This window comes from Furipterus horrens, unplaced genomic scaffold (genome assembly GCF_987537825.1).
Source record: "Furipterus horrens unplaced genomic scaffold, mFurHor1.1.pri manual_scaffold_5, whole genome shotgun sequence".
In the NCBI taxonomy this organism is placed as follows: Eukaryota; Metazoa; Chordata; class Mammalia; order Chiroptera; family Furipteridae; genus Furipterus; species Furipterus horrens.
Genome location: NW_028327175.1, coordinates 70,054,451 through 70,066,525, shown reverse-complemented (window position 1 = coordinate 70,066,525; position 12,075 = coordinate 70,054,451). Strand labels below are relative to the sequence as shown.

General features: G+C 36.7%; 1 protein-coding gene across 1 annotated transcript in view; it reads left to right on the top strand.

Annotated features, from left to right (window-relative positions):
• The first annotated feature begins 218 nt into the window (after positions 1–218).
• LOC150008774 (uncharacterized) overlaps positions 219–12,075 on the top strand; it is a 100,672-nt gene continuing 88,815 nt past the window's right edge. The window contains 4 exon segments of the mRNA XM_090279324.1: positions 219–276; positions 2,177–3,255; positions 3,257–4,484; positions 10,011–10,202. Of these exon segments, the coding sequence (XP_090135450.1) occupies positions 219–276; positions 2,177–3,255; positions 3,257–4,484; positions 10,011–10,202 (2,557 nt within the window).

Sequence of the window (12,075 nt, the reverse complement as noted above, 5' to 3'; positions counted from 1 at the left end):
ATTGGGGTAGAATTAAACAAAAACATAAAGTATAATAATAATTATACTTCTCCAGTATTTGCAGGAGAACACTGTGGAATAACAGAAAGATACTATGCTATCAAGTTGGCAATGTAGTGAGTTAGTAATTTTACTAAAACTAAATTCTGAGTGGAAAATAATTTCAAATTTTATGCTTTCAAAGGACAGTGAAAGCTGAAGACCCTCAGCTCCTGAAAATGAGGAGAAAAAGAAGAAAAGCCTATAAAGAATGGAAACTCTTGAATCCCACAATATGTATGTCTAATTCATTGGTTTTATAAGTATGTATAAAATGAACTAGTCAGCTATGTACCCTATCATATGACTGTTTATAAAAGTAGGAAGATAAATGCATATAAATGTTATAAAATGATTTAGAACTTTGATCATTGTTATGTATATACTTCTGCATTAATTATTAATGATAAATGTATTGTGAAATAAAACTTAAATAAAGTATTAATTATTCATACAAAGGCTATTAAGACTTCTGTTCTTAGAATCTGTGTCTAATATATTATCATGTAAATGTCTCAGTTTTATCTTTCTACTTGCAGAAACTGAAGTGTAGTCAATTGAAAGAGGCTGTAAATTATAAAATTGAAAAGAGCTATAAACTGAACTGCTCTTGGCGTGAGGGTGTTTTTTTCAAAGAATAGATTGTAATCTACAGTTCTGGAAGGCAGTCCATCAGTCTATAAACTGCTCTTGCGTACATGCTGCAGTGTAAATGGGTTTCAGAGAGATATGTCTCCATGTCTTTTCTCCCATGACTTTCTTGTTATAGCTCTCAGATTATAAGCAGTTCTGCTGGAAATTGTTTCAGTACTTGCCATGAAAAAAAGCCATTCCCTTAGACTAGAAGAGAGACCAATGGGAATGGTTAGAATTTTTAGTATGCTTGGAGAACATATGTGTCAAATCAGAAGTTTGTATACCTCTCCTGAAGAGGGCAAGTTATGATTCCTAAACCTATGATTCTTTATTTGATTCTGAAGCAGCAATTTTTTTTTTCTGCATCCCATACTTCTATGCCACCTCTAGCCAAATTTTGATGGGATGGTTTTCTATTTCCTGTTAAAGAGAATTTATGCATTTACTCTTTATATAAGCTTATTTTTACATGTTATATTAAATATATATGTATATATAAAATCATATTTGAATTAAGAACATTTCAAGTTAATTTATAAATAATCCTTTTTAACTTTTAGCTTAATCAGTTTATTTAAAAATACCCTTGTGGACACCTGATTCATAGGTTTACCTGACATCATTATTTACTTGTTGCCCATTCTTGTTTCTTTTCTTCCGCAAATACTCTTTCAGATAGAGTTTAAAACATAATTTGAGGTCTTCATATTCTTTCCACTATTTTTTACACAAGATCTGGTAGCTCATGTTCAAGTTCACAAATGTCTCATAGCAAAATATTTTAACAATTCAAAACAGAGGAGTAAAGGCTGCAAGCTGGCAGTTCTTGGATCAAAGCTGGTGCCTAAATATATTGGCCTGCATCTATATAGAGGGTTTGTCAAAGTGTGAGCCAATCCCCAGAAGTTGGGAGCTTTCATATAATGAATCCAGACTAGTTTAGTTCTGGAAAATGAGGGGATCTGGTGACACTAGAACACCTTCTCTGTCGCATAAAAAGCTGCTACCCAAGGCAACAGAAGCTATCACATTTAACATTTAACATTCTGTCTAGAAGCCATACTGAGGTATCTTTTGTTCACTTTACCCACATGTTTATTTGTTATACCATCTCAAATTAAATTGAGCTTGATTATTATCAGTATTATAATTGGTGTTATAATGCTATGCTCAAATACCTGATCATGGAAACTTGCTCTTTATCAAGAAGTCTCTTAAATTTGCTCTGAAATTGTTATTTCACCCATTTTGGAAGTCTTTGTTTTACAGTTAAGCTTAATTATATTCTTACTTCCTAAAACTACCAAGTGACATTCTGCATTCTATGATAATTGAGTTAAAATAAGATATTATTAATGAATTTTGTGGGAAATACCTTGACATACTAGAAATGTGTTATTCAAAATACTTGATAAAAAATATGCATTGAATTTCATCCTAAAGTTTGGAACATGTGCTCTTTAAATGGACACAGAAACTTTTTTTTCCCCTTCCTCTTTAGGTGAACCTCAGCCTGCTGCTAATCAAGCATGCCAAAAAAATGTAAAAGATCATGAAAAGAAAATCAAAGGAGACACCTCAGAGGCTGTATTTCATCAAACTGGGGCATTAGGGAAATCTAAGGAAAATGGAGATGAGCATACATCCGCTTCTATGAATGAAAAGCAGAATTCCTCTTTTCTCCCTAAAGATAAGAAGCGACCTCCATCTGAAAGCAAAATAAGTAGGGAGAAGGAAAATGATGATTCTCCTCCATCCACTTCTCATCACCTAAAGAAAGTCTTACCAGTGGTCATATTTAATGACTGTGAAGAATCATTATCAGGAAAAATTACACAGCAGGATTTCCCAAACACAGTAGAAGGCTTTGGACCAGCAAAGGGAAAAATTATTACACAAGTAAAACGTGGGGATTTCAATGTTCAAGGAGCATACAAGAAGAGATTTTTCTGTAAAACAGAAATGCAGGTCCCAACAAAAAAGAGATGTCCAAAATGTCACCAGTGTTACCCTGTCAGATGTATTCAAAGACGTTACTCTTCCAAAAGCTGCTCTTCTAAATGCAAGACTATTTTGAGGGAAGAAATAAAATCTGAGGCTCCATCTAAATACGAAGGAGAAACTGCCAGAACTGAGAGTCCCTCTCTGAAAGTTAGCATTGTAGGAAAAGGAATTAAAGTTAAATATATGAGTAATAGACAGAATATAATTAATATAATTCATCCTAAAATAAGGGGGGAAACAGTTAAACACAGAAATGCATCCTCTGATCACACCCCTAAAGAACGTTCCAGGTCTTCTGCGCAGTCAAGTATCAGGCTGCCTAGAAATTGGCAGCTTGAAAATAAGCATCAGAGTTTATTTTGTCCTCCTGTCTCTTCTGTTGTGTTTGCTGCCTAGAAAGAGAATCACAGCACAGCTGTGGTTTCTCTATGCTCAACCTCTGAGAGGAAGAATGAGCCGGACACACTATCCTCAATCTTAGATGACTGTGACTTAGAATCTGCCATCTCTCAGCAGAAGGACTTTAAAATTAGTCAAAGCACCCCAGAGAAGAAACATGACTTTGAAGCTGAGACTCTTCTCAAAAAATGTTTTTCCTACTTCACATGATGTTCTAAAAACCGCAAGTTTAAGGGAAATAGACTTAAGTAAAATGCCTTTTGAGGATCCTAAAGACGTAGATAGAGACAGAAAAATCAACTTTGATATCCCAAAAAATACCACATCAGACTCATATATACAGCAAAGCACAGAAGGAATACATTATTTGCCATGTACCAGTACTAACATCTTCGCAGCTCAAGATGGCAAGGACTTTTATTCTTCATCTTCTCTGAGTGTGAAGCGCATAGAAAAGGCAGCCAATGTTTATTGCAAAGGCAGCAAAATTCCACCTGCAGAATACTGTGAGAACTCAAATTCCAAATCTTTCCCTTCCAGTCAAAATACTGTGGAGCCTTCCACCCCATCCTGTCCCTCCCACTGGTCTACCAGACATTCAGAACTTAAAGAAACCCCTGGGGACACATTTTCCTCTGATCACTGTACCGGATTTGTGATAGACTTTGAGGAAGAGCAAGTTGATGTGACTGACAGAGACTTGAACAAAGCCACTTTGCTTAGCGACTGCCATACAAATGCACAGCAGCTACTGGAAACGAAGAGCACGCAGTGTCCAATTCCCAGCCTTGCACCCTGCGGTGGCCTCACTGCCGGGAGCCCGCTCAGCAGGAGCAGCCAAACAGAGTCCCAGGCAAGTCATGCAGAGACAGCAGCCCCCAGCAATCCAAAAGTGCCCGTCAGGAACTCAGTAACCGATGAGTCAGAGCAAAGATTAATTATTCAAAATGATAAAGAAAGTACGGTTGATTCTAATTGTCCCATGGGAATGAAAAACCTTGAAGAGTCACCCAGCTTTCTGGAAAATGTTGAAAGAGACAAGTTCCTCATAAGGCCAGTGGTAAAGAACACATGCCACAGAGATTTTGAAAACCTATCAAATGAGAATCATGATGAAGTCTGTTTTCAAATGGATTTTCCACCAAACACTGCTGAGTTCAGCTCTGCAGGGTGTGCTGCAGATAATCTGTTTCTTATTGAGAAACCACCGACCAGTGATGCAGACCAACACAGTCATCAAGATGAAATAAACCTTGGACTAACCAGTTTTAAACAGGAGGCAGCAGAGTGCCAAAGGATTGCATCAATAAGGCCAGATTCTGAAGGAGATAAAAATGACCCACAGGAAAATTACTATCACCAAATAGACATACTGCTTTCACCTCAGAAGCAGAAGGCTTTGAAAGGTACAGTATGCTACACAGAATCTTTCACTTTCTTTATTTTTACGTTTGAGCTTTGTAAAGTCTTAATGTGAGGGCATTTTTTTTTTTTTTATTGCTTGGGATTTTTTCTTTATTGCTGAAGATATATTGAGTATTTTAGAGTTAGATGAATATGGGCAAGCATATATCACCCACTCCACCCATAAATGGTGCATAACAAAATCACCAAGACTACAGTTTAATATAAAGTAAAAAAAAAAAAAAAATCAATTTCTCTTTATAAGGTTGATGTATTGCCAAATCAATTTTGTAAGAGACATTAGCCTTTTGCCATTCTTCAATAATCTACCATTTCTTTCCTTCTTGCAAGCTAAGCAAGTTTAGAAGAATAGGAAAAATGTGTTTTTGATCAAATGTGTTTTTTAAACCTTGCTGTGGTGTCACAGAAGCATGGTATACATGTCTCAGGAGGCCATATGGAATAGTAATTAAGGCAAAGGACAAAAAACAGAAATGGCCATGGCTAATCCTGACTGAGACATCCATGGGGCCTCTGAACCCAAGCAGACCTCTGACATCCCTTGTGCATTGACTGGCCCTGCTCAAATCATTGATAGAACCCAGAAACTTTCCAGACCTCAAGAGGGCTAAGATGGAAGCTTTTTCCTAAGTGCATACTACTGCCTGTCTGCTTTCAATCTTGGATCCATACTATATCATTTTGGTCACTTCATAAAAAGCCCTTGTTGTTTTTCTCCATAAGTCCAAAATATTTTATATTTAGTGTTAGCATTATTACACATTGTATATTAAATCATATCCTGAACAAATAAAAACTTTATACTGCCAGTAACATTCCTAACTTGTCCAAAAATGGAATTTGGAATGACATAACTTAATTGTGAAGCTATATTTTCTTTGTTGTTGTTCTATTCTTTTTTTAAATAGAATTAACAAAATTTAGAAGTGAAAATAAAATACAAAAAGCACAGTCAATTACGTAAGTGTTGGCATCAAATGTGAAATTTACTGCATGGAGAATAAATGCCCTAAAACAACACAAAATCTATATAGTCTTCTGTTTAATATGAGCACCCTAAGGCAAAGATCCATCAGTCACAGTGACTGCTTCCCAGTGCCAGCATAGCTCCAAATACCAAGATGAATGGCATTAATCCCAGCATTAGGTTCAGTCTATAATTACTTAGGTTTGCAAGAAAGCAGACCTGCAATAAGAGCACATGTGTCTTCCAGGGCACACACATGCTCGCCTAGATGTATATTTTTCCCACCCAGGGTGGCTCTTCTTCTCCCATGATATGTCTCTCCCTGGACTACTTTCCAACAAGGCATCTTTCCTTAAGAAAATCAATAATTCAAGTCAGAATCCTCCCAAAGCTGATATTGTACTCCAGTAGACTTTGAAATCGTCATATTTGGTGAACAATTGCTGCTATAGGTTCTCTGTGTTACTGTGATTATCGAAAGGCTGCTCCTATAACTCTTGCTCCTTTACTCTTCCTCCACTCCTCATTCCCCCATCACTTTGTTTCAGCCACGTTGACATCCTTGAGTTGTTAGAACCTGGCAGACAAGATCCTCCATCAGTCCCTTACCTGAGCTGCTCCCACAAACTGAATCACTTTCCCCTACATGCCCACATGGTTCACTTTCATGTCTCCAAAGTCTTGCTCACAGGGTACCCTCTCAGTGAACCACTCTCAGACCACACAATTTAAAATTGCAATCTGAGCCCTTTCCATCACAACCCAAGCGTACTCTACCTCTTTTCCATGTTTTACTTCCATACACAGCATTTTTCACTTCTTAATATGCTATATATTTTACTGGTACTTTTGTTCTGTCTTCTCCCACTAGAATGGAGTCATGAGAGTATGATTTTTTTTTGTTTTTTTTTTGTTTTTTTATGATTTGATAGTTGCTGTATCTACAGCACCAGAACAGTGCCAGCCCTATCGTGGAGACGCTCAATGAATATTGGTTGAATGAAAGAATGAATTCAGAGAAGTCACGTCAGGTTTCTTTGTGCAAACCTCTGTTCACATACAAAAATAAAAAAAAGCAGGAAAATGATTCAGAAATTAAATGTTTGTATTAAAAGACATTGAATCTATAGATTTTGTGCGGCTTTGGCTTTGACTCTCCTAGAGCTATGAGTGTTCTTATACTTTATTCAGTACGATTGTCATCACACTATTGATACCTCAGGCCAAGATTTTGTAATCTTTTCAGGGTGTAGATTGCTTTGAGAAACTGGGATATCTTCATATGTTTCACCAGAAAATTATAAATTTGATATAAGCACAAACTTATGCTTATGTTTTCAGATGGGTCCTTCAACTCCTCTAAGTCTAGCCACACACCTCAGATTAAGAATCCCTGACATGAATGCTGCCTATATCATTTACATGTTGTACTTCTCAGGAATTCACTACATTAGCGGTCACAATCAGGACTGCCTACAGGGGCCAGGGATGTAATGTAAATGAGTAGAGAAGGCTGCCTGGGACAAATAATGGGGTGTTGAGGAACTAGGGGAAGCAGTGTCCTAAGGGAATAAGAATGCGGGTCTAGTACAGCCAGGCTGTTTGAAATTTTAAGATAGCTGGAGATATGTATTTTTAAGATATAGAAACATCTAGATTATATGACTTGGAGGACTGTGCAGACTAAGCAATCTATAAATTCCAAACTAAATAAACAAGAGATGGTAGGGGATGGTATGGTGGAAGGTAGAAGAGCCAGTGGCAAAAAGGACAGGATATCAGCTTGAATCCCTCAAAATGAGATTCTGGTTCTTCCTCTGCCAGGTCAGGTCTGTACATTCTTGGGTAAAGAGGTTTTGCAGGGACTCGTTTCTTCAACTGTAAATGGACCGAAATATATCTTTAAAACCTCTGCCCAAGTAGCCTTAGAAATACTCGGTCATTTAAAAAAAAAAAAAAATGAGAAAACCAAAACTAGGCTACTCTGAGGGAGTAACAGATAATGAGAAGAATGAAACAATATTTTACATGGCATAGAAATATTTACAATTAAACAGCCCTTTGTATGTAATACAACACAAAACTCATATGCATTGTATAAGATATTCTATTTCCCTGTGCCGCTAAGGAAGAAGTGATTCCAAAAGTCCACACCAAGGCAAAAAGGTAAAGAGGACTGCAGCTCTGAGAAACTTTGTTGTCCCTAAGTCTGCGCCAAGCACCAGGGATGTAAAGTTGAATGAAAAAAATGTATTTCCTGGTAGCAGAATACAACTGTTGAGATGATTTCCAACATGCTGACTTATGGTGATATTGGAAGCTTTCCACGCCTGTGCCCATTTCAACATTTCTCAGGCAATGAGCAAGTCCAGGGTCCAGGGCCCAGGGTCCAGCTGCAGTGCCCGAGCTGCCTTCCAGCCAGGCTCCTCCCAGATCTGCATTTTCCTCTCCTTGGTTTCCAGCTCACTTTCCAGGCCCATCTCTGCCTTTTAAAGTGGTAGCTTTCTCCTTCCACACTCAGGTTTGATAAAATATTAGTTTGTTCTCTAATGGATTCACATACTGTTCCTATAAAGTGACAGTGTGTATTTTAACAGAGTCCCTTAAGAAACTAGAGTGTCTTCATTCCAGCCCCAAGCAAATTGCCTGATTCCTGGAATGGCTCAATAAACATATATTGGATAGTTACAGAATGAGGGAGAGAGTTACATGTGAATAAAGGTTACTGGGATATAGACTCAGTTCACCATGGAAAATCTTTCTACCACCTTGAAGTATCAATGATTATGCTAATTCAAATAGCAAACAGGCAGCAATTTTGAGTCTGGGAAGTGTTCAAGCTTAGATTAAGTGACTACTTGGTAGAAATCTTGTAGAAGTTTTTAAGCATATAAGAATGGTTGGACCAAATTACCACTATATTTTTGCAAACATAAGATTCTATAAATAACAAGCAGGACTATGGAAGTGATGCTTTGTAGTCAGTGGGCATTACAAGTGGTTCTCAAATAAAACTTCAAAACATAATGTAGGGCACATACTTTTTCCTTATTTGAGTATGTAAGAAAACATCCTAGACAAACACTTTTCCCACCGTATCACAAGGTCATATTTCCATCACTTTCCTAGACCCGTAAACTTCCTTTTTCTCCAGCAATTTCAGAAAAGAATCCCTTTTAGATGTAAAATATTTAACATTAGAAAATTCTTCTTCTCATGGATGTCTTCAGAATCAACCTGGGCTCTCCATCTCTACAAATAGTAGAACTATACTCATATCTAAGGAGCATTGGAGAAAATGGCCAGGGGCCAATTCTGTAACATTTTTTAAAGTTCCACTACTCTGTAAAGTTGCAGTCATCTGATTCATAAGTGTACACCAAGTAACCAGCACAGTGCAAATTAGTATATAAAAGGTGAACGATAGTAAATATAGAATGAATGTAATTGGATAATGACTCTTCTCTCTTCAGTGTCTTTCACCCTGACAAATAAAATTTAAATGATTATGCAAGTGGATCATTAATAATGATACGTAATAATAAAGTAGATAATTTATTTATGAATATATCCCATCTATTATTTAGATAGTTCTGAGAACAAACTTTAATACTGATAAATTAGATTTTAATTTACAAAGACCAAATTTTAAAAACTCATTTGCTCTTGGAAGGAATAGAATAAAAATAAAGGTTAATAGTTGGTCCCTTTTTAAATTGATATTATTTTTCTTTTCATACAGTACAAAAAGTTAAAGCAAGTAAAATATTAATTTTAACCTATCAAATTACTTCCTAGGTACTACATGCTCTTCTATTTAGGCTTACTTTTATTTCAGTTTTTTTAGTTATTATCTTAAATTGCTTGTATTGCAATTAGTTTATTTGTAATTTTCTTTCTTTTAATTAATACACAGGATTGTTGCTTTGTGATGACAGAAGGCAGAAGTTTTGAAGTTGATATTTATTAATAAGTTATTGTTACTTTTTCAGATATAAAATTACCAAAACCTTCATGCATTATGGCTATTTTTTCTTCTTTTCCTGCTTTTGAACCAACACATGCAGCAAGAAAAGTATCACGAAATTTTTATTCTTGTGATTAATGGAAATCAAACCATAAAAGACTTGAGTTCAATAGTAAACTTATTATCATAGATTGTATTATAACTTATTTAGGTAATAATATCTTGTCTTCTTATTGAGAATTCAGAGGACATAATTAACAATTTATTTGCACTTTGATCCTCCAGGGTAACTAATTAATATAAAATTTTGTATACTGCTGGTGCCTAGGGAATATCTGTCAAATTGAATCCAGCTGAGGCAATGGGTGGTGATCCCCCTTTTCTATTTAAATCAATTTTTCAATATGTGACTCTTCTCTCTTAAGTAAAACAAGTTCAGAAAGTGAATCATGAAGAAGGTAAGTGAAATTATTCTAGTTCTATTTTACAGTGATTCTGCTTTAAAGATTGGAATATTTGAAATTCTATCTTGAAATAATGCCTTACTTTCATATATAATGTGATTTAACCCAGACTGGAATTTGGAAACAAATAGCATCCTCAACTTACTTCCAGAATTGGCTCCAAGAGGTACAAGGGCCAGTGATGGTTTCCAGGAGGAAGCAACAGACCAGTGGGCCAGGAGGAGGCAGCAATTCAAAGATGGCAAAAGATGCAGCTCAACAGGGGGAAGTTCGTTTGCCAGCAGCATCACTGAAGGATCCAGTAAGTAGACAATCACTTTTATTTCCAAAACCCAAGAAAAGGGAATTACTTATGGAAGCTTAAACATGTCTCCTCCCTCTTATCTCCAGAATATAAACCTTATTGTTTGAATGTGGCAATGTGATAATTATATGCTTTTATATGAAATATATTTTTGGAAGAATCAACTTTTTATTACCCACTAGGAATCCCAGCGTGGTAAATTATCTCCTTCAAAACATACAGCTGCCTACTAAGGCTGCTTTTCTCTTCAGAAACTGAAATAACTAACTACAGGGTTCTTTACTGAATTAAATTTGTGTTCTACTTCAAAAAATTAGAGTTGACTTAATGTATGTATATAGCAGGAAGACAAGATTAACATGTTTGATTATAAGAAACAACTTTGTTCTTCTTTTAACATTTTTAAATATTTATTTGTTTGTTTATTTATTTTTAGAGAGAGGGGAAAGGAGAAAGAGAGGGAGAGAAACATCACTGTGTGGTTGCCTCTCATTCACGCCCCCAACTGGGGACCTGACATGCAACCTAGTCATGTGCCCTGACTGGGAATCGAACCAGAGACACTTGGCTCGCAGGCCGACACTCAATCCACTGACCCACAGCAGCCAGGGCCTTCTTTTAACATTTTTGAAATAAAGAAGTGTCTCTAGATATATGCTTTAATGAGATAATGTTCCCCTTGCTAATGAAAGTGTGCTATTAAATCAGCATAATATCTCAGCCCACAGTTAATGGTAATTGACAAGGCAAGATGGGTCATCATTGACGAAATCCAACTAAAGGAAAAATACGTTGAAAAAACATAGAGGGTGGCATTAGTAGAGTTAGTACGTACCACTACTAATTGGTTCTAAAACTCTAACAGCTAAAATTGTTAGAAGATACCCAATTAATAAACATTTGTTGTTAGCGTATTATTGACAAAAACACACCAGCTGTTCAGGAAAAGCACTGACACTGTAACCTAAGCAAACTTCAGTTTAAAAAAAGTAAACACCTCCATAGCTGAGGGGTTAGAGCACTGGTCTTGTAAAAAAAGTAAAACAGTGTTGTCGCAATATTATGATTTATAAGAAATATATATTTGGTCATTCAGATGAGCAAAATATATTCCTCATATATATTTGGTGTTTGTCTACTGGTTCCTGACTCACAGCTCTAAAATCCTTGGAATATCCTTCGAGGAGCACAACAAAGATGTCTTTTGTTATGTTAATGAAGTGACTTTTGAAAAGTACCTGGTAACCCTGGTCATGCAGGTTTTTCCCAGGGAACCAGCCATGTGATTAGGAGGTTGGAACTTTCAGCAGCACCCCCGCCTCCAAGGAGGGATGAGGGGTTGAAGTGTGAATCAATCATGCCTCTATAATGAAGGGTCCATAGAAACCCAAAAGGATGGGCTTCAGAGAGTTTCCTGGTTGGCGAACCTGCTGAGATTTTTGAGAGTAGTGCACCTGCAGAGAACATGGAAGCTCCCAGTCCTTTTTCTATAACTTTCCCTATGCATCTCTTCCATCTGGCTGTACCGGAATTACATCACTCTATCATAAACCAATAGTAAACTGTAAGTATCTAGTAAGTAAAAGGTTTCTCTGAGTTCTGTGAGCCACTCTAGCAAATTAATCAAACCCAAGGAGGTGGTCCTTGGAATCTAGTCAGTCAGAAGTAGAGGTAACAACATGAACTTGCAATTGGCGCTCTGAGTCAGAGATCATTGGAACTTCCAATTTGTAGCCTGTTCGTCAGAAGCACCTGGACTTGAGACTGGCATCTGAAGTGGGGAAAAGAGGGGTGGTCTTGTAGGACAGAACCCTTAGTTTGTGGAACCTCATGCTATCTCCCAGTAAACAGCATCAGAACTGAGTTGAGT